Source organism: Canis lupus, chromosome 9 (assembly GCF_011100685.1).
Source record: "Canis lupus familiaris isolate Mischka breed German Shepherd chromosome 9, alternate assembly UU_Cfam_GSD_1.0, whole genome shotgun sequence".
In the NCBI taxonomy this organism is placed as follows: domain Eukaryota; kingdom Metazoa; phylum Chordata; class Mammalia; order Carnivora; family Canidae; genus Canis; species Canis lupus.
In genome coordinates, this window is record NC_049230.1 from 60,357,898 (window position 1) to 60,381,035 (window position 23,138).

At 43.6% G+C, this 23,138-nt stretch overlaps 1 protein-coding gene across 4 annotated transcripts in view; it reads right to left on the minus strand.

The window, feature by feature from the left end:
• The window catches only part of MRRF (mitochondrial ribosome recycling factor), a 58,026-nt gene that overhangs the window by 7,058 nt on the left and 27,830 nt on the right, over positions 1-23,138 (minus strand). For all 4 annotated transcript variants that reach the window (XR_005365022.1, XR_005365021.1, XM_038549455.1 and 1 more), the window contains one exon: positions 4,271-4,430. Coding sequence is in view for 2 of the 4 variants with exons in the window: in XM_038549455.1 (XP_038405383.1) it covers positions 4,271-4,430 (160 nt within the window). In the remaining 2 variants the exon portion in view is untranslated. The remainder of the gene's footprint in view (positions 1-4,270; positions 4,431-23,138) is intronic.

Below are 23,138 nucleotides of genomic sequence, written 5' to 3' on the forward strand. Positions count from 1 at the left end.
GGCTCCACACTGGGTGTAGAACCCAACTTGGTGCTCAATCTCCAGACCCTCACATTACAACCTGAGCCAAAATCAAGAATCAGACGCTTAATTGACTGTTCCACCCACGTGCCCCTGCAAAATGTTTTTATAACTGTCTCTATATAGAGATTCCAGTAAATGGATGTAGAAGAATTTATGTTCCCACTGTCAGAAATTTAGACAGTTTCTAATTTTCAACTATTATGTATATAATACATTAACAGATAATAGGTAAGATTCTTGACAATTTATTTTGAATAAATTCTTTAGCCACTGAGTCAGAAATGTATGGAATTTGGTATATACTGCTATATTATCCTTTTGAAAGGTTGTATAGAGTTATATAAAAAATAACTGAATATTTTTTGTGGAGTATAGAAGTAAAGACAAATCTTCCAAGATAAGCATCATTTCAAACTCACATTAAAAATTCTGGGTTCAAGGGATGCCTAGGTGGCTCAGTCAGGTAAGCATCTGCCTTCAGCTCAGGTCATGATGCCAGGGTCCTGGGATGGAGCCTCACATCGGACTCCCTATATATTGGGTTCCCTGATCAGTGGAGAGTCTGCTTCTCCCTTTCTCTCTCCCTTTGCCTCTCCCCCTGCTCATGCTCACTCTCGCTCTCTCTCAAGTAAATAAATAAAATCTTAAAAAAAATTTCTGAGTTCAAATGTTAGGGATTAGAAAAGGCAAAATTAAAAAACAAAAACAAAAACATCATACATTCTGAAACCCCTGTGAGTGATTTAGGCAGCACATACCAAGAATCTTAAGAATATGTATTCCCAATGTGCAATAATTCCACAGTTTGGACTTTATCCCAGGGAAATCATCTTAACAAAAATTTATGTATAAAAATATTCACTGCAACCTTATTTATAACAAAAAAGTTTAAACAAACAAAATGTCCAACAAGAGGCCTATGAAAGTGAATTATGGTATAACCACAAGACGGACTATTCTCTAACCATCAGAAATGGCTGTTTACAGACAGTTTTTTAAGACACGAGAAAATGCTAATGGTTTAATCCTAAACAGAAAATAAAAAGCTGAGTACAGAACCATATGCATACTACATATCCTCAGATACGTTACAAACTAGGTAGTTAAAAAAAAAAAAAAAGAGGGAAAGCACAAATACTCCAAAATATTAACAGCAGTTGCTTCTGCAATGTGGGCTTATGGTGTGAACTTTTCCCCATTTTTTTTTTTAAAACAGTCTTCTGAACTCTCCCTGTTTTCTACAGTGAGCATACATTACTTTGATAATCAGGAACAAAGTAAACAAATAAATTTTTAAAAACCTTGATAAAACAACAATCAACCCCCTGCCTTGCTTATTTTAAAAATGAAAACAAAAACCACAGACCCAAAACTCCAGCTCAGTGCCTCCTGGCAGGAAAAAAGGACAAAATAAAGTGTGCACAAGTCTGTCTCCTAAAGATTTTCTTACTCCACTTATGATAGATAATAAAGGCAGTTATTAACACTAATGGTAAGAACTCATGTTTAAATGAGAATATCTTAATAAAGATTGCTGCACAGGATATGTTATGTACATACACTGTGATCTTTTATTTTCTAGTATTACGCATGCCATCACGGAGAAAATGTGCAGATCTGCACTAGAATGTTACCAATGGTCATCTCTGGGTGATGAAATTTCAATTACTTTCTTCTTCATTAAAAAAAAATATTATACTACCATGCATAGCTTAGTATCAGAAAAAACTAATAGTCATTTTCATTTCGAAAGATAATAATAATCAATAGCAATAAGCATAGAAGAAACAAATCTAATCTGAAAAGGAAGGTGAAAAGCCAGGTGCTAATGTGAAAGCTTCTAGCAATGTCTTTGTCAGTGTGTTTGATCAAGGGTATACTGCTTATCTGATCATTCTTCCCTCTTCAGCGTACATGGACATGGGCTCTGGTCCCTGACGCAGAGGCCCAGTCTTGCTGAGTGAGAAGTGCCTGGCACGTTCCTGAGGTCCAAGGGTTTACTGTGAGGAAGCAAGGAACAGGTCAAGGGTGGACTGCAGAGATGGAATATCCTGGGGAGATGACCACCTGGGACCAAGGACAGACTCCTACAAGGCCTGACTAGTGCTCAGAAAAGACCAGCCTCATCTAGGAACCTCTTTTAGCTGATGCAGGGAAAGAAGAGGCCACAATGAAGGCAGGAAGGGAGCTCTGAGGGTCAGGCGGGGCCAGGTGTCAGATACTCTAATGGTGTAGAACTCTAGCATGTCTACAGCAATCTTTTAAGCTAGGAATTACAAACCCTTTTTTACAGAACAAGCAGACTTCAAGCAGTCAGGTAGCATCCCCAAGGTCACAGGACATCAAGTGCAGAACCACCTTGATGCAACTCTGGTAACATCACAGGGATACACCATTAGGCTTCTAGGTTATTAATTACCATCTGTGTTGGCTTTTGCAGAATTATCTGGGAGCTTTTTAAAAATATACATTCCTGGGGAAACCTACTAAAACTCAGTGAATGAGGAGCAGAGCCCAGGCATCCTAAATGTTTTCCTGGGTGATTGCTAGGGCTGGCCTACAACTGTCATTCTAACTGCTGGTCCAAGAGAAGGGAGCGGTTAGTCAATTTACGGCCTTCTCCAGATGTCTCCCTAACAGCGCTCATGCTCCTTGCCTCCAGCCTCTAGCCTCCTTACTCTCCATCCTGCCCACATTCATGTTTAATCTTCCTTAAAAAATGTGAATGCAGAAGCTTTGGGTAAGCCTTTAATTTCATGCTAAATATCATTCTACCTCCTAAGTACTGCTAAATTCATCTTCCTATTTTAATTCCACTGGTACCACTCAGGTTCAAGCCACCATTTCCTGGATGGATTTCTGCAACAGCCTCCCTGGCCTCCCGGCCTCCACAACCTGTTTTCTACCCAGCCAACACAGTCATCTCTCATGAACACAGATGTGATCTCCCCAGTCTGGAAAAAAGTCTTTCCAGGGAGTTAATGTATCAGAATCACCTGGGGAGAATCTAAAAATAATCTGTAGGCCCCACACCAGACTCACTGACTCAATCTCTGGGTATGGAGCCACAGAAACCTGTATTTTTATAAGATCCTTAAGTGATTGTGATACTGTGGTAGATTTGATTACTGTTCAACAAATATTCACACCCTCCCCTAGACTTCCACAAACATATATATTTCCCTGTGCTGGTGACACTGGGCTTGGCCCATATGATTTGCTTGGCCAGTGGGATGTGCCAAGAGCAGGTGCTTCAAATGTATTTGAATGGTTGGGCTTAATCTGTTGGCATCTGCTGTTGAAAGGTGTCCTAGGAAGCCTGTTGACTCCAGAAGATTGAGGGACAGAGATAGCAGATCTGAACCCAATCTAACATTTAGAGCAAACCCACTGAGCCCAGCCTAGAACAGTGACTCCCCAGCTGAGCCACAGAAATGAGACTAAGAAATAAAGGCTGATACTGTAGATCACTGAGTTTTGAGGTGGTCACAGCATTACTGTGCCCACAGATGACTGACAGACCTGCATAGCCAGCATGGGAGTGTCTGGACAGGCTGGAGTCCAAGCTGCTCAGCCTGGTTTTCAAGCCCTGCTATGAATTAGCTGCCACATCCATCCGCTCCCAAGCCTCAGCCAGTGTTCACACTACAATTACCCACCTGCATACATTCTTTTACACAGTACCTTTGCCCGTGTTATTCTACCCACCCCCATCCTTCACTATCTTATAGCACTTTGTTCAAGTGCCGCTACTCGGTGCAGTAAGAACACTGCTAAGTCCTCACTCAGAGTCCAGCACTCAGAAGAGCAACCCCCCCAACCCACACACACACACACACACACACACACACACACACACACGTGCGCGCGCGCGAAAGCATTTGCATCCAGGCTCTGAAGTTAGTCTGCCTGCGTTGGGATCCATTTCTAACTGACCAGCAGTGTGACTTGGAGCAAGTTAGTTAGCTTCTCTGAACCTCACTCTCCTCACAACTTTGTAGCGACAAGGATACATGAAATGATAGAAAGCATTCAGCACGGAGTCTGGAGCCCAGCAGAGTAGAGTCCATGGCATCGTCCCTTCCTCCATGTTCCGATGGCTAAGCCCAGAAACAGAGGCTCAGTCAATCCTGATCGTGCCAAGGAAAGAGTCAGGGGTATTCTGTTGTACTCTCCCTCTCTTCAGACATGAACAAGTGGTTCCCTGGGTCAGACACATACGTACCACAGATGCTGGCAACAGTACCTGTTTTTCTATGAGCCTAATGGTGTCCTCCGAGACCTTGTCCTTTGATTTCTTCAGCTTATTCATTGCATTGGTACGAACCTTCCGTAAAGAATCCTTGGCCTTGTTGGTGTTCTGTTTGGCCAGTTTCACCATCATTTCCCTGTGCTCCCTCGTTACTCTGATAAAACAAAACAAAAAAATATTCAATAAAATCATCCTATACGTGAGCTGCTGGCCGAGAATTTAACATCACTGTGTCTACTTGCTCAGCAGGGAGTAGCTTTGCTCTCTGTCAATGGTGATCTTGACGTTCCCAAACGATGCCCACAGGTGTGCTCAGGGCTAAGTAAGTTCCTGGTGAGGGAGGTGAGGACTGCTTAAAAGCTTGAGTCAGGGCATCCTGGCCACACCATTACTGTATGCATAACTGACTTGTCTCGTCAGAGTCCCCATACAGAGGAGACAGTGTACATCAACTGTTTAGCGCTGACCATGGTCCATGTTAAGTGCTCAATGCTGACAGGCAGCAATTGTTAGCTTTAACTCTATAACCATTCTCTCCCACTAAAGATGTAGCACAAATGAGCACATGAGGCTATAGAAAGCGCGCCAATAAATCTCTAAATCACCCAGGACTCCTGGGTGGCTCAGTGGTTGAGTGTCTGCCTTCAGCTCAGGTCGTGATCCCGGGGTCCTGGGATCCAGTCTTGCATCAGGGTCTCCACAGGGAGCCTGCTTCTCCCTCTGCCTGTGTCTCTGCCCCTCTCTGTGTGTCTCTTTCATGAATAAATTTTTAAAATCTTAAAAAAAAAAAGCAGTATCTTTCATTAAAATAAAAAATCTCTAAGTCACCCAAAATAAGTAGCTATCCTCAGAATCTTACTAATTATTATAGTAAACTACTTATGAATAGCCTCAAAACTGACCAAGATGCAACATGAGCCCTAACACATGAGAACCGCCACGTCAGTTAACTTCCACAAAGAAGCCATGGGAGGGTCTGGCACATGTGAGTACTTGCCAAACATCAGTTATTTCTACCGCTTCCTTTCTCATTGTATCACCACCATGAGTACTTGGAGGGCCTGCTACAAACCCCTGGCACAGGCACTTTATAAGCTGGCTCTTACAACTACACAAGGCACTTATTATTATTCTTATTTTACATTTACTCATCACAACGACCCAGCAGTCGCCCCGCATGCACGTTTGTTCTACCTTTGTTTCCTTGTCCTCTAGATAATGAGGACCTACTTACCTATCACAACCAGGGGTGGGCGTGAGGGTAACACAGTGAACACTGACCAACTGACCTTTGTTCTGCTCTTAGGGAGCTCAGTCAGGGAGAGAGGCAAGGAAGGAGACACAATGAGTGTGGGAAGGGAAGCAGAGAAGTACAAGGTGTCACAGGAGCACTAAAGCAGCTACATGGACTCATCAGCAACTGTCCGAGTTGGGGCAGGGGGCAAGAAAGGGGAGACCCTCCTGAAGAAATAATCTCTAAATGGGGTAGTCTTCAGGTCACTTACTAGTGGTTTGGTTCTTACTCCTTCCAGTAGAAAGATATTTTCCCTATTGGCTCTAAAGTTTGGTGTGGTACCACAATTCGCTTTGCTCAATGAAATGTGAGCAGAAATGGGGGTGTCACCTCAGGGCAGGAGTGCTAGGAGCTGGTGTGTGCTACCCCACATTTGCTTCTGTTGGCTGCAATACAAGTGGATACAGAGCTCCTCCCATCAGCTTGGGTCCCAGAGTGACCATGATAAACAGCGCCCATCACACAGCCTGAGCAAGAAGCGGATTTCTGTGATAAGCCATGGAGACTCTGGGGTTGCCTGTTACTGCAGCACAGCCCATCCTGTCCTGACTAATACGCACACTAGGATCTGAAGAACAAATGTAGGTTGCCTGAGCTGGCATGGCAAGGAGGGCTTCCAGGAGGAAGAAAGAGCACATACAAAGGCTTTAAGCCGCAAAGAGACCATGTTGCATCCAAGGAGTTACTGCAGGACAGATAACAAGAGAGTAACAAGAAAAGAAGCTGGAAATCCATATCATGGAGGTTCTTGCAAGAACATGAGCCCCATTTTACAGATGAAGAAAATGAGGCCCAAGAAGTTTGGGGCCAAACCCAGGCTGACCTGTCTCAAATGCCAACAGTCTTAGTAAGACAAAATTCCTCGGCTCCTTGGGTCCTGAAATAGACATCACTGGGTTACGGTTCTTGACCGTAATCAGTGTGGTTCTTGCTTGGTAAGGACGAGCAAGTTCTAGGTATATGTTCCATGTGAAACAGTGACAAACAGGTGTTAAAGATTTAGTGGCATCTACCTGCTATTCTTCTCTCCGCCAAGATGAGAAAAAAAAAAAAAATCAAAGAATTTTGAGGGAAGATGAGCTCTGAAGACAAAGCAGATGTCTGCATTATAAATCAGTCCTTCTGGATTCAGTTATTTGAAGGTATTCTCAAAATAGAAATAATCCTGATTACTGCCATTATTAAGCCTGTCTATGCCAGGTGAGTACTGTAAGTACAGTACCTCACAGACCCCCGCAACAACTTTTCCAGCTAGATTCTCATCCCCCTCCCATTTTCCAATGAGGAAATTGAGGCGCACAGATGTTGAGTAACTTGCCCATGGGCTTGAGTGACAGGACAGGGATTCAAATCCAGATCTCTCTGGCCTACATGCTTTCCACTACTCTGTGCTGCCCACCCCTTGCAATCTATTTCAAATAAATTATGCACTGCTGCCATCACTTCTGCTTTCAGGCAGAAAGCTTTTCAAAGTCAGTAATATGAATCTTGGGACTGAAAAGGACAAAACCACCATGTCAGGAGTTTAGGGATTTGGATCAGATCTTGTTACTTTTATGGTTTTTAATTCATTGAACAAAAATCAGGCTGACATTTTAGGTCTCTTTTTTGTTCTGCCAAAGCATATGTCAGTATAAGGAAGGAACAGGGAAATTTAAACTTGATCCACTGATTCAAAAAACTTAATCCTGCTGAAATACTAGGAGGGGGAGAAAATTAATGAATCTAAGTCTGTAAGAAACCTCTTAAACTTCTCTAAAGAGAGATATTTCAATCTTTTATTCCATATATAATTTGAAATGGGTATTCCACTGTTTAGACAACCTTTAATAAAATAAAAAATTGACTTTCTTTTCACTACATTGTTATGTTTACACTTTACAGGAAGACAAAACCCGTATTTAAAAAAAAAAAAAAACATTTAAATTGGGACTCAAAGAAATCTTAGGAGTAAAAGGCTGTATAAAGAAAATCGTAATATATATAATTTGGCTTTATAACAACATATTATTTTGTATTTACTAATACAAGTGTGACATTAGTATACTATTGACACCAGACAGCTTCCACACATAATAGTATCCAATTATTGACAGTAACAAAAACATTTCAGTTTCAGGATGCAAGGGAGGCAATAATCTAAGGAAATGGAAAGCGGAGTGGGGGGTGGCAGGGGCAGACACAGAGAGGGCTGAGAGGAAGAAAGGAATATGCATGCTGGTTCAGGGTGCTGGGCTGAAAGGTCTCTCAAACACAAGTTCAGAAGTAGTTGGGGTGACAGAAAGGCACTGGTTTCAAGTCAGCCAGGCCTGTTGCATTCTCATATCTATCACTCAGAAGCTGAGTATCCTTGGACAAGTGACTTAATCTCTCTGAGCCTCAGATTCCTCATCTCTAAAATGGAGACAATAAAAACCCTCCCAGGGAGACAGGGAGAAGCAGACACAACATATATAAAGCACCAATAAAAGACAGCAGCATATAGTAGCCTTGAATAAATGATAGCGATTATGAATGTTTTAATCAAATACACTTAATTACTTCCTCATGAAACAATGAGGGCACATCTGTTTTAGAAAAGAATCATACTATATTATGGAAATATTTTAATTCCTTTCCAAACCAGTGATTAATACATCTGATCATCTCCATCTCGCATTCATGGAGTTCTCTGAGCACACGCTAGTTTGTACTCAGGCTTCTGCACTCAGCCAGTTAGTGCTGAGTACTCGCTCTGCACTTGGCGTGCATTCATTCATTCATCAGGCACTGGCTGAGGCTCCTGAGTTCTGTGCCAGATCCCGCGCCAGGCAGAGGAGCTCCGGAGAGAAGGCAGGCCTGGTCCAACTTCCCCAGAGGCTCAGCCCAGCGGTGGAGACAAACTCATCAGCCATTTAACTTAGAAAGAGCCTGAGTGCTGCTAGGACTGAGGGGTGGGCCTTCCACAGGAGGAGCAAGCAGAAGAGTACAACTCATTCTGCCTCTAGATTTGGAATATGCCTTAGAAGCATTCTGGTCCATGGCAGAAGAAAAGAGAGGGCATTTCAGGCAGAAGCACAGTAGGATATCTAGTGGTGGGAGGGCAGAAAGCTGCAAAGGTCAAATTTGTTCTGCAGGCCTGGACTTTTCAAATTCTTCTGTAGCCACAAACTCTGGCTTCAAAGAAAACCAAGGCAGAGGCTCCAATTCTAATGTATAAAACAGATAAAAAGAGAGCTCTTCCAGCTAATGAGGGGAAAGGTACTAGGGGGAAGGCTGATGCTCTATCCCAGGCCTCCAAAGCTTAGTCTGCTCTGACCCCCTCTACTCCTGGGCCTACCACTAGCTGGCTGAGGGACCTCAAGTAAATCATTTAAACTCCCAGGGCTTTGGTCTTCTCATCTGGAAATAGAAATTAAAATCAAACAAACAAAAACACCCCACCATCTACCTTTTAGAGGTCATGTGAGGATTTCATGAGAGAATACATAGGGTGTACACAGTACAAAAGCCTAGTAGAGAATAAACAATCGGAGAATGTCAGCTGCCTTTGCTGCTGCTGTTTACGTGTTGGCACTCACTGAGGCATCTTCAAATAATGAAGAGTTTATTCTTGGAGGTTTTTATCAACAGAGAAATGACAGGGCAAACAATCAATACTCCAGCAAGATGACTTTTTGAGATCCTACTAGTAATTTAACATCTCATGTACATTTTATAATCTATATGCTCCCAGCATGTAGCCTTGAAATTTTCTCTTTTCAATACTAATTCATTCATTTTGTTTATAGTTTCATGCAATAGCTGTTTACTGGGCACATATTATGTGCCAGCCCCAATGCCAGACATGAGGGATGTAGCATTTACAAATAAGAGTTTACTGTCTGGGGATCCCTGGGTGGCGCAGCGGTTTGGCGCCTGCCTTTGGCCCAGGGCGCGATCCTGGAGACCCGGGATCGAATCCCACGTCGGGCTCTCGGTGCATGGGGCCTGCTTCTCTCTGCCTGTGTCTCTGCCTCTCTCTCTCCCTCTGTTACTATCATAAATAAATAAATTAAAAAAAAAAAAAAAAGAGTTTACTGTCTGGTGAGGAAGGCAGTCATTAAACAAACACATGCACAATTAATCAATAAGTTACAGTCGTAATAAGCACAATAAAGACACACAGAGTTCTATGAAAATAATTAGCAGGAGAGGAGAATCTGACCGAGGTCCCCTGGGGCTCCAGGAATGAAATGTGGGAACATTCAAGCTAAGTGACATTTAAATTAAGATGTGTATGAGTATAGGGTCTGGGGGGATCATTCCCACCCTCGGGAATGGTCCGTGTCAAGTAAAGGCATCTTTCCAGATCAGAAAGTGGGTACTGCTCTCTGAGGGACTGAAACAGACCGTGAGGCTGAGGACACAAAGAGTAGAAAGACTATCCCAAGTGTGGAGGCTGGCGAGCCTGGCAAGCTCAAAAGTATGTACACAAGCCCCTCAGTGTCACACTGAGGCTCAGGAGGTCCACTGACAAGTGAACAGACAGGCGCGAGTAGTATATACACACAGTACAACTTCATTCAGCCTTGAAAAGGAAGGAAATCCGACACGCAATAGCATAGATGAATCCTGAAAACATTATGCTAGGTGAGATAACCCACTCAAAAGAACAAATGTGACTCCACTTTATACAAGGTATCTAGGATAGTCAAATTCACAGAGACAGAAAGGAGAATAGCAATTTCCAGGGACTACATGAGGGGTTAAGGGAATGGGAAGTTATTGTTTAATAGGCAGAGACTTCTTTTTTTTTTTTTCTCAAAGGTTTATTTATTTATTCATGAGAGACACAGAGAGAAAGAGAGAGGCAGAGACATAGGCAGAGGGAGAAGCAGGCTCCTCACAGGGAGCCCGATGCAGGACTCAATCCTGGATCCTAGGATCACGACCTGAGCCGAAGGCAGGCACTGAACTGCTGAGCCACCCAGGCGTCCCATAGACTTCTAGTTTTGCAAAATGAAAAAGGGTTCTGGAGATGGTTACACAACAGTGTAAGTATACTTAATACCACTGAACTACTCATTTTTAAATAATGTTAAGTTTCTTATGTATATCTTACCATGATAAAAAAAGTTTAAAAGAGTCCTAGCAGGGGCACCTGGATGGCTCAGTGGTTGAGTGTCTGCCTTTGGGTCAGGTTGTAATCCCGGGGTCCCGGGATCAAGTCTTGCATCAGGCTCTCCACAGGGAGCCTGCTTCTCTCACTGCCTGTGTCTCTGCCTCTCTCTGTGTGTCTCTCATGAATAAATAAATACAATCTTAAAAAAAAAAAAAAAAGAGTCCTAGCAGATTGTTCCTAAGAACAACATGGAGTCCAATGAGTTTGAGTAAGGCCCAGGAAGCATGATCAGATTTGTATTTTGTGTAGACAGCAATGTACAAACGAGATCTAAGCACATGGCGAAAGTTTACCCAAGAGCCTCCAGGCAGGCAGATAGGAAGCCATGGACTAACCCTGTAACAGTTTCTTGGCTGGATGATGAAGACAGCAGCCTTTTCCGCTAGGGTCGGAGAGCCTCCTAGCATAAGGCAGGAGTTTTGGCTGAGCTGGCAGGGTCACACCTTATTTGTACATACTGCACCAGGCAGGTCTTCCAGTAACATCCTGGATGGGGAGCCTTCCTGCAAAATTCCTTGAGCACGTTCCCATGAACAATAAGCAGAGGGCATGCCCTGATGGTAACTCACACAGTAGAGAATCCCCCAAACTGAATGATACTTCCTATTGTTTCAGGGAGAATGGGACACACGTACAAAGCTATTCACCAGGTGTATATCAGAGGAAGCTATGCTCAGCGTGGGCAGTTACAGTAAAGCCCAGTTATGAGATGTCAGACAATCGACTTCAAAAGGAACATTGGTTACTTAGAGGGGACTTCAAAAGGTGGAACAAACATGCTCCAAAGCCAAGGAGACCTAAGCTGGAATCCCCTTGGCTCTGCTACTTTTTAGCTTCAGAATTGTAAGCATGCTACTCAACTTCTCCAAACTGGTTCTTTGTGTATAAAATGGCAGGAAGAATGTTATTAAGAGGGCAGAAGCAAGTCTGAGATTACACGGTGGTAGCAAGGGGCTGGCCCGCCTCCAAGTGTGTGCATGACAGGTGCTCACTACAAGGTGGCTACCTTCTTACTCTTACCATAGACAAGATGTGAATGGTGAGGGAGAAAACCATCAGTAGGATTTAGTGGCTTGAGCCTGGGCTGCTGAGTGGATGGTAAGCAGAGAGGGAAAGAAAGAACAGAGGAAAGCAGGCAGTGGGGGCAGTGGGAGCCATGAGTTCTCTAGCAGCTGTGAGGGACAGGCTGAGGGAGAAGGAAGCTGCACTTCCAGGGAACGTCCATCAAAACACATCTCTGACAGCTCCACTGAGACAAACCCCACCACCTCTTCACCGGCTTCTGGGAGACTTCCCCCCAGTAGGAGCATCAGCCCGCAATCAGCAGCAGACACATGCCTGACTTTATTGTTTGTTGGTGGGCGCTGTCCACTGCTTTGGGGCCACTGGCCCCGAAGGAAATGTTTTTGTTTGTGTAGCCCAGCCAGACTTCCTATGCTTATGGGTATAATTTCCCCCTCCCTTCTTTCCTCACCCCTACCACCCCCAGCTCATGAGCCTGTTTTACAGACACTAATGTCTCATAAAGACATCAGGGGTCATTTTGGCCCAAAAGAAATCATACCTGCACTTTGGAGGGACTTCTACCACCTGTAGGAACTTTAGTTCTCTCTGGGGACACAACTGGCCACCTGCTTTCAGACAATGGTCCTGTGACTCTTAAAGGCCTGGCTAAGCCAGACATACCATGCTGAAATACAGCCCAGCAGGATGGAGAGAGAAAGGAGGCTGAGGTTGGGGCTCCCATCTTCACATTCTTAGCAGAGTGGCCTTGATTAAGTCAGCCGACGTCTCCTTCCCTGTCACTCCTGCAGGATGGAACCCAAGTCCAAAGATGAATGTGGGAAACTCTTCCCTCAGCTCTCACATACAGGAGAAAGAACACAGGTTTGGTGATGAAGGCAGACTTGGTTTCCAATCCTGGCTGTGACACCTATAATCTGGGTGACTGAGCACAGGTAACTTGACCTCTCTGAACTGAGAAGACATCAAGGGAAGCACTTAGAAGAACAGTTCCCGAAGCCAGACAGCTGGGGTTTGAGGCTCAGATGTCTTAGCTGTGTGGCCCTAGGCAATTAATTTTACCTCTTTGCCTCAGTTTCCTCATCTGTCAAATGTGTATATTACCATTAACTCAAAGTAATACATGTGCCAGCACATGGTGATGCTCAATAAACATTATTATTGTTATTATTTCCTCAACTGTCAAATGAAGGGGAGTAATAACAACACAACCTTTCTTCCAGAGTGAGTGTGAGGAGCAAAGGAGCAGATGGTTAAGGAACTCTGCCTATTACGTATTAACTATTCAAAAGCTGTCAAGCTGTCAGTAATAAAAATACTGATGGTGTTTGCTACTGACAGAGCACAGCAGAAGGGGTACAAGCCCTGGCTCTGAGAAAGACTGACTGCTTTTCCACTTACTAACTTGTGACATTGGGCACAGAGAACACCATTCCCCTAGGACTTGGTTTCTTCATCCGTAAAAAAGGAGTAACTGTATACCTACCTCAAAAGATTGTTAGGGATCTATCACAGTGAATACAAATAGCACCTGGAATAGCAGTTTAGGCTATAGTAAGTGCTCGTATTCATCTATTCCATAAACCCTGATGGCATTTTTACATTCTTACTACACACGAGGCCCTGTTCTTTTTTTTTCTTTAAGATTTTATTTATTCATTCATGAGAGATAGAGAGAGAAGCAGAGACCCAGGCAGAGGGAGGAGCAGGCCCCATGCAGGGAGCCCGATGTGGGATTCGATCCGGGGACCCCAGGATCACGGCCTGGGCCGAAGGCAGGCGCTAAACCGCTGAGCCACCCAGGGATCCCCACGAGGCCCTGTTCTGAGGCTAGGGATACAGCAACGAATGAAACTGACAGAGCAACTCGCATCCATGTTCTAGTGAAAGAGAGAAACAAATTAAGTATAAAAAATGAAATGTGAGTGCTATGAAGAAAATAAAGTGCGACAGTGAGGTAAGGAAGAACCCTGTTACTGTCATACTAAAAGCATGCTTGCATTTGCCTAGACATCTGACTCAGATGGCATCTGCTCCCCTTCAATAATAATGATACCTGACATTTGCAGAGCTTGTTCCCTGTGCCAGGCCCTGAGCTGATAATGCACTCTCTGGGCGTTAGCTCTGTGAATCCCAAGACATAGTGACACTCTTACCTGGCTTTACAGATAAGAAAAGGGAGGCTCAGACAGATCACGTAACCTGCCCGAGGCCACATGACAAGTTCCTAGCAGATCTGGGATGTGAGCCCAAGGCAGTTGACCCTTGCATTCCAGATCTCCCTTGTTGGTGCTAGACAAATCAAAGCAGCTATTCTTACTAGTGGAAGTGGTAAAAACAGCATGGCTCCTGCATTAAGGCCTGCTTAGATATATAGTTCATTACTATTCCTCCAGCTCCCTTAGAAGTCCAAGTGCAATGGGGTGAAAGGAGAGAGCGGGTCCTTAGAGGACTGCAATGGAAAAGTGATCTGACCTATAGCAGTGGGTTGCCACATTCCATACATAGGTGCAGGACACAAAGTGAGGAGGACAGAGAGGTAGGCAGAAGAGTCTGTCCTTTGGGGTGCAGCTTTTGCATAGTTATTGGTGGCACTTTCTCCTCCGTCCATGCTCCTCTCTGGAATCCTGACTGCACTTGTTTACGTGTTTCAGCCCCACGTATGTGCCAGGAGGGAGTCCCCGTTTCACACACATGGATCCTGAAATAGTAGGAGGCGTGCCTGAAAAGCTGCAGGCTAGATGGGAAGCCACGACACCGGGGAGGAGGTAGGCCCCCTAATAGTGCAGGGAGGCCTCCTGAGGGCCTGGAAGGCAGGAAGAAACAAGGAACTGGAACTCAGCCAGCAGAACTAGTGGCCCTGACCTAGCAGCGATGGCAAGCAGGCGGTGGGAAGGAGAGGGCGGGAAAAGCAGCTGTGGTGACTCAAATGCAGTTTGCGGATGCCCCAGCCCAAATGAGGTCCTCAGGCATTCTTCTCGGACTTTTTTCTCCCTTTCAGGATTGCTGAAGGCTTGCATGTGTGCAGGTTTATAAGAAAAGGGTGTTTCCTGGAATATATACATCAGACACACTACTTGGGTCCAAGGTCCACGAGGCACTAAAGCAGTCAGATAAGAAGGCCACAGAGCTAGGAGACGGATTCCAGGTCGGCAGCCCGATGAGCAACATGACACAGAACATGAGCTCTGGAAGTAGACAGATTCAGTCTGAATCATGACTCCTCTGCTTACTGATCTGTGACCTTGAACAAAAACTTTCTGATGCCCCAGTTTCCTTATCTGTATTATACCCATCTCAAAAGGGTATTTCTCTGCAGCAGCAAAAACAGTGAGATTACCATGAAGAGATGTACACAAGGCATGGTTAAGAAAAGAAAAAAAAAAAGCAGATATTCAATCCTTTTTATGTAAACTTAGGGTTGTATATGCATCTTTTATAATTCGGAAAGATATACACCAAACTCATGTTACTTCATGGAAGAATATTTGGGGAACAGTAAAAGAACTTTTTATTTTTCTGTTGGGTTTGAGTTTTTGCAATAAATGTGTACTATTTCTACAATTATGAGATGAAAGTTATACGTCTAGAAGTCGAGTACCCAGAATATATAAAGAACTCTTACAACTCAACAAAAGGACAAACAACTCAATTAAAAAATGGGTAAAGAACTTGAAAAGATATTGTTCTAAAGATATACAAATGCCAAACAAACACATGAAAAGATGCTCAGCATCAGCAGTCATGAGGGAAATATAAATCAAAACTATAATGAAATACCACTTCATACTCGCTAGGATGGGTAGTAATAACAACAATAAACTAAAACAACTGTTGGAAAAAAAAAAAAACCAACTGTTGGCAAGGAGATGGAGTAATTGGAACTCTTATACTCTATTGGTAGGAATGTACAATGTGCAGCCCCCATAGAAAAGTTTGGCAGATCCTCAAAAAGTTAAACAGAGCTGTCATATGACCCAGCAACTCCACTCTTGTATATATACCCAAGAGAACTAAAAATATATTTACACAAAAGTCTGTGCGATGACGTTTATTTTTTATTTTTTTATTTTTTACAAAGACGTTTATAGCAGCAGCATTATTCCTCAGAGCCAAAAAGTGGAAACAACTAAAATGTTCATCAACTTAGGAATGGATAAATAAAATGTGGTATATGCCCCTACAATGGAGTATTATTTAGCAACAAAAAGAATGAAGTACTTCTACATGTTAGAACATGGAGGAACCAAGAAAACACTATGCTAAGTGAAAAAAGCCAGTCACAAAAGACCACATAATGTGTGATTCCATTTATATGAAATGCTCAGAACAGGGAAACTAGAGAGAGAAAACAGATTAGTGGCTGCCTACAGTAATCTCAAGGTGGGGGGAGGTGAGCGGGGCGATTAGAGGATATAGCTGGGAGTGACTGCTAGCAGGTACAGAGTTTCTTTTTGGGGTGATGAAAAGTGTCCTAAAATTGATTGTGGTGATGTGGCACAACTCTCTGAATATACCAAAAACCACTGAATTGTACAGTTTAAGTAGGTGAATTACATCTCACTAAAACTGTTAAGAAAGGTCATACGCCTCTCTGGTTCTAGTCATTGAATACTGCTCGTGTCCTGGATGGAAAGTGGAAGGACTGATAGCACACCTGTTTCCTCGCCTGGGGAATGGCAATGCTGATACTGCTCCCTGCAACAGTCAACAATCAGCACACAGGAAAGGTCACAGAGATGCTCTGAAACAACAGCTACCTTAACAGCGACCACTTAAAAAACTAACATTCACTCTCACTGCCTGCCTTTCTTTCCTCTCTTCACAGGTGTCAGGACTGAGTCATGCTCCAAAGGCTCTCCCCTCCACCCCTGCTCTCGTTCCTCTTGATCTGTCTCAGGAGCTTCTCCCAATAAATCTTCCCCAAAGTACATATGGCTATTATCCCATTCTACAGATGAGGACGCTGAGACTCAGAGAATTGAAATACCTAGTGTAAGGTCACGTAACTCCCTTTATTGGTTTTGTTTTCATGGCTTTTCTTACTGTAACCTTGGCTCCCCCCAAGCTTTCAGTGCTGCCTTGCTCTGGCTGCATCTTAGCTCCCCACCCCCAGTTGACTCAGCCTGGGGACCATCCTACCTTGACTTACCCAGCTTGTTCTCCCTGGAAAAAACCTGGTCATCGTTCGTGAGAAGCCATACATCAGCACATGGTGGGGAAAAGCACTTGGGAAAGGGAATCCAGGCTGGGAGAACTCTAACTCTGGGCTTTTTACTAGAATCTGGTAAAACATGTGGGTCAGATCCTCCTCCAAGCTGTCACTTCAGAACAAAGTCTGAGGGAAGGAGCCTGGCCTGGGCATAAGGCCTGTCATCCTCGAGATGCCCAGAGGAAAAGTGGGAGCTGACAATGGCAACTCTCTGGCTGTTGGGAGGCCTTGCCAAGCAGCTCAGTGGGCTGAGGGTGTTAAGAAGAGCCGAGGCCCCTCTGCTCACCAGAAACACAAAGCAAATCTCACACCAACAGCCAGGACTGGTCCTCAGATTTTCTGATTTGGGATATACCTTGTAGGAGGTCTTATTCACCATAATTCACATTCAAGGAACAAACTGAATGCTCATTAACAATCAAACTACAGTGTTCCTGAGCAACTGAAATTCCAAGATAATTATAACCTCGTGACTCAACTCCTCCCATCCCTAAAAATGGAGGAAAAGATAGAAAAAGATGGGGGAGGGAGTTAGTGAGAAAGGGGGAGAGTTAAGGATCAAAGGAGCAATCACTAAACAGAAGTAAAATATCATTGGTTTTACTTCCAAATAATCAGAAAAAGAATGTTTCCAAAATTTCTTTACAAGGAGAAGTAGAGAAAAAAAAAAAAAAAAAAAAAAAACAAGGAGAAGTAGATAATGCCAAATGCTATAAGATAAAGGAATTAGGGACACCTGGGTGGCTCAGCGGTTGAGCGTCTGCCTTTGACTCAGGGTGTGATCCCAGAGTCCCAGGATCGAGTCCCACATATCAGGCTTCTTGTGTGGAGCCTGCTTCTCCCTCTGCCTATGTCTCTGCCTCTCTCTCTCTCTCTCTCTCTCTCTCTCTGTGTCTCTCATAAATAAACAAATAAAATCTTAAAAAAAAAAAAAAAGACAAAGGAATTAAAATTACACATGCAATCTGCTCAGGAATGGCCCTTCAGCCTGGGTGACTTTCTCAGAGGGGTACTGCAGGACAAGTCTCTTCTCACCCAATCCTCCTCTTTCTTCACTGGTGGCAAACCTGCCTTCTATCTCTTTCACGGGCATTTCCTCCCATAAACCTTTAGCACATCTGATTCTGTCCTGGCATGTGCTTCTCATTGGACCCACGCTGACATACCCAGAGAGATATATCAGGGATTTGAACCCCAAAACCCTTGTGCTTTCCTTTATACCTAGAGATTAAGTTGTGGATAAATCAGGTAGCTAGAACCAGTGATCATTCTCAGAACTTCTCTCCCTGGACTTAACAGCCGTGTTCAGAATGGCCAACAACTTTCTCCTCTTTAAAATGCTTTGCTCCATTTCCCAGTCCCATGCCCTCCTGGTTCTCTGGCCACTTAGTCTCCTTTGCTGGCTCCTCCTCACTTGCTGACTCATAAATCCTGAAGTGGAACATCAAGGCCATTAGCCACCAAAACCCTTCTCTTCATGATCTACATTACTCTCTAAAATAATCTCCTCTAATTTCACAGCCTCCTCTACAGGTTCCCGCCTCCCAGAGGCCCACACCTGTCCTCTAACTCCAAACTTATAAATCAAACAGCCTACTTGCCCTTTCCACTTAGATACCTCACAGTATCTCAAAATAACTACGTATAAAACCAGTTCTTCCCTTACCCCCAACTTGCCCTCCTAAGCCTGCCCTGTCAGTGAGTACCAATTTTTTTTTTTAATTTTTATTTATTTATGATAGTCACAGAGAGAGAGAGAGAGAGGCGCAGAGACATAGGCAGAGGGAGAAGCAGGCTCCATGCACCGGGAGCCCGATGTGGGATTTGATCCCGGGTCTCCAGGATCGCGCCCCGGGCCAAAGGCAGGCGCCAAACCGCTGCGCCACCCAGGGATCCCAGTGAGTACCAATTTAACCCTTCCAGGTGCTCAGAACAAAAACCCTGGAGGCATCTTTGAGTCCTCTTTTTCTAAATTCACAATCTACCAGCAAATCCTGGCAGCTTTTTTATTTATTTATTTTTTTTTATTTTTTTTTTTAATTTTTATTTATTTATGATAGTCACAGAGAGAGAGAGAGAGAGGCAGAGACACAGGCAGAGGGAGAAGCAGGCTCCATGCACCGGGAGCCCGATGTGGGATTCGATCCCGGGTCTCCAGGATCGCGCCCTGGGCCAAAGGCAGGCGCCAAACCGCTGCGCCACCCAGGGATCCCCTGGCAGCTTTTTTAAAAAAAAAACACATCCAGAAGCAACCTTCTGACCAACCTCACCATTACTAAGCTAGTCCAGGCCATTATCACCCCTAGGTCACTGCAATAGCTCCTAACTGGACCCTGCTTTCACCCTTGCCTCCTACAATGGAATTCTCAAAATAGCAACCAGTATGATCAAAGACTAACTCAGATCACGTCACTCCCCAGCTCAAAACCCTCTCATGACTTCCATTTCATTCCCAGCAAAAGCTAAAATCCTCATAATGGTCTATAAAAACTCTGAAAGTGAACTTTATGTGTCAACTTAACTAGGCCACAGGGTGCCCAGATATTTGGTCAAACATTATTCTGGAAGTTTCTATGAGGGTGTTTTGGGATGAATGTAACATTTAAATCAATAGACTGAGTAAAGGAGTCTGGATCTGAGGAGCTCTGGAGGGGTCATTTGGGTGAGCTACAGATGGCTGTCTTGCCCTGAAATGTCCACATGCTAAGAAGCTCAGCAATACACGGCACACTGCTGCAAACAAGCACGAAACCATCAAGCAGCAAGAGCTGCACTAAAGCTTCCCTGTTCCCTTGTTTCCTAGGTACATTCTCCCTGCCCTACCACTTCCTACTCCAGGTAGAACCGGAAGCAAACCTTGAAGATCCTTATGACACCGTTAATGAAAGAGAAAAACTTTCAACAACCAACATTTTCAACTGGGAACTAGTTAATATTGTGTGTAAAATGCAGCTGCTAGGTGTCCTTTAAGAAGAGAGTGGAAGAATTCTCATCAGAGAGTAATGACACATTGTTAAGTTAAAAAACAAGTGCAGAACAGTATGTGTAATTTAATCCCTTATCATTACGAGAAAAATGGAGGAGACAGAAACACATGTTTGAATCTGCATAGAAAAAAGTCTGGAAAATCAAGGTGCTCAGAGTGGTTCCCCATGGAGAACAGGATGGAGGTATTTTAATTTTTTCTTTAATTCTACTTAAAATAAAATCAATGCGGACATTGATGAAAAATAACAAAAAAGGAGAACAATCAAGACAGAATGCAACCTCAGCAGGGAGTGAGTCAATCACACGTACTTTTATTTCTTCAGTGAATTCATGATTCCTTACAGGTTTTTTTAAAGGCAGATATGAGGTCCGTGCTCTCCAACAAGTAGCTTATTCTACTATCTGTGGTTTTCTCACAGCAATTTGGTAAGACAATGAGCAAGGGAGGGTGTGTTTGTGTGTGTGTTTCGGGACACGAACAGGGTCGGGGTGGAAATCTGGCCTGGTGAAAAGGATCTCCTGCTCAAAACTTTTCAGGGTCCCTGACCACTTTACTTAGTGAAGTAAAAGAGTGAAGACCTTTGTTCTAATGTGGCTTCTGCCACTTAGCTTTATGACGACCAGCGTTCATTTCCATGAGTTTCAGGTGCCTCACCAAACAGGCATTAGAATCGTCTCCTGACCTCATCAGAGTGTTGTGAGAATTTGGGGAAAAACTATAAGGCATTCAGCACAGCACCCTCAGGCACCACACCTGCAGAGCAGGTGGTTAATAAACAGTACCACAATGTGATTACATAAACAGGTAAGAAAAGCAGAAGGAATTATTTCACTGGATCTGACACATTAACAGGAATGTTCAAAGACTCTATCCAGTAGGCTGACTTCTCTAAATGAAAGAACACTGGCCAGAGGAGAAAACAAGAGCTGTACACACTGCCTGTGAGTACAGACAGAACCCAGCCTCTGAGGCTCAGTGGTACCTGTCCTGAGGCCAGTCACGAGGAGAACCTGTGCATAGCTACACGGGACTGTATTCCCGGAGGCTGGGAAAGACTGGGAAAGGCTCCCAGTCAGGCCCGTTGTGGATTTAGGATTTATCTTCCCCCTACTTAAAGATCTAGTAAGAGTCACATACTCAGTAGACTCATTTAAATAAGAATATAAGAATCAGAGGATTATAATGAGGATGAGGTACTAGCTGAGATCTGCTGCAACTGCAAATAAAACTTAGCTCTGGGCAGCCAGAATTAAGGCCAGAAACCTTGCAGACTGATCATTAGGCAGAGGAAGAATCAAGATCAATAAGGAAAGGCAAACTTTTCTAGAACTAAACTTGAAATTTTACTTTTTTTTTTTTTTTAAGTTTTTATTTATTCACAAGACACACAGAGAGAGAGGCAGAGAAATAGGCAGAGGGAGAAGCAGGCTCCCCGCAGGGAGCCTGACATGGGACTTGATCCGGGGACTGTGGGATCACGCCCTGAGCCAAAGGCAGATGCTTAACCACTGAGCCACCCAGATGCCCCTAAACTTAACATTTTATAAACAGAAACTAATCCTAGGAATGTATGTTTCCGGTTCCCTCACACCTCCTAGCCTCCTAACAGAAGGTTTAGCATATTATTTTCCCCCTCACAGCTTTGCCAATTACCAGCTATCTGACCCGGAACTAGGCCCCACTTCTCGGGATCTCAGTGTCTTCATCCTTAGAAGGGAACAGTGTTCCTGCCTATTTATGAAAGAGAATGGAGAAACATTTGCTAGCATTCACTGGATATTGGCTAAGCATCAAAATCTTTGTGTACACTATCTCACTGAAACCTCCCAATAATCTCAGAAGGCAGATCCTGTAAATGTTTTACAGATGACCTCCCTGAGACTCAGAGAGGTGGGGACAGTTGCCATCAGCACACAGCTAAAAAGCAGGACAGGATGAACTCAACTGCATGCTTCTGTGGTACCAAGGCAGAAATTTAACCATAATACTTTCCCACTTTCCCCGTCTATGTCAAGCCCCTAACAGGTCCTGGGACATAGTCTGTACTCATATCAGTTCCCTTCCTCGTTCCTAAACTATAATTCCTTCCTTCTTCCTAAACTATAATTATGTATATCGAGAAAATTAAGTTTACTGAAATAATATCAGTACCTTATATAGTTTCTTTCCTCTAAGGAGATCATACAACTTAATCTATTTTCTCTACTAATCCCACCAAATCTCTATATATCATTATGTATTATTTCACTTATTTTACAAGTGAGGAACTAGAAGGCCTCAGGCTGCTAGGGCGACGTGCACAGTCAGTCATATGGGAGTTACTGCCAAAACCAAATAAAAACCTTGGTCCTCTATGTCTAAATCAACCTTTATCCTCTCGTATGACACAGCCTCCATAATGAAGAACAGATCATTCATTTTTTATCTGGAAAACTACCAAATTTATAATTCAGTAAGGGGCCTCATGACCTTACCACCTTGTCAAAGGGAAGTAAGTATATAAAAAATGAGATTTGCAGGAGCAGACGGTTTTGGTCTGTCAACTTTCTCTTAGATTACTCCCATTAACTAACATAAAATAATGTAAAATAGAATGTAACAGATCCCCAAGTCTTTGGGAATTTAAATAAAACTCACTGATCCTTCAAACTTACATACAGTGTACATTCACTAACTCCTCTCAAGTTGCAGAGGAGCACATTATGTCAACTGGATCTTTGCAAGAAGAATAGGATACACAACCAGGCCACTCTCGGAAGAACCCAAGGCAGCAATGAGCCTTTAGCAGCATAAATCCATAGCATCCACAGACTTTTCAAGTTCCAGAAGGATCTGGCAGGCCACGGAGACCAATCTCTTCATCTGGTATACAAGGAAGCTGAGGCTCGTGGAGGTTAGGTGGCTCTTCCAAGATTTCACAGACAAAAAGGCAAGTACTAAAAGCAAACCTGCTGACTGCTATCCATTCCACTTGCAAGTCTTAACATCTGATGTCCATGAATACACTTTCCACAGTCATTATGACCCATCTATAAAGCAGTGCAGCAGAACAAGTATGTAGTCTAGTAAGAAAAACTGAGAAGGATGACTGCCCATTACTGGCCATGTGATCTTGGGCAAGTCCCTTAATTTCTTTGAATTTCAAAGTTTTCATCTGTAAAGTGTGGGTAATAGTAAATTCCACAGATAAACTGCAGATGG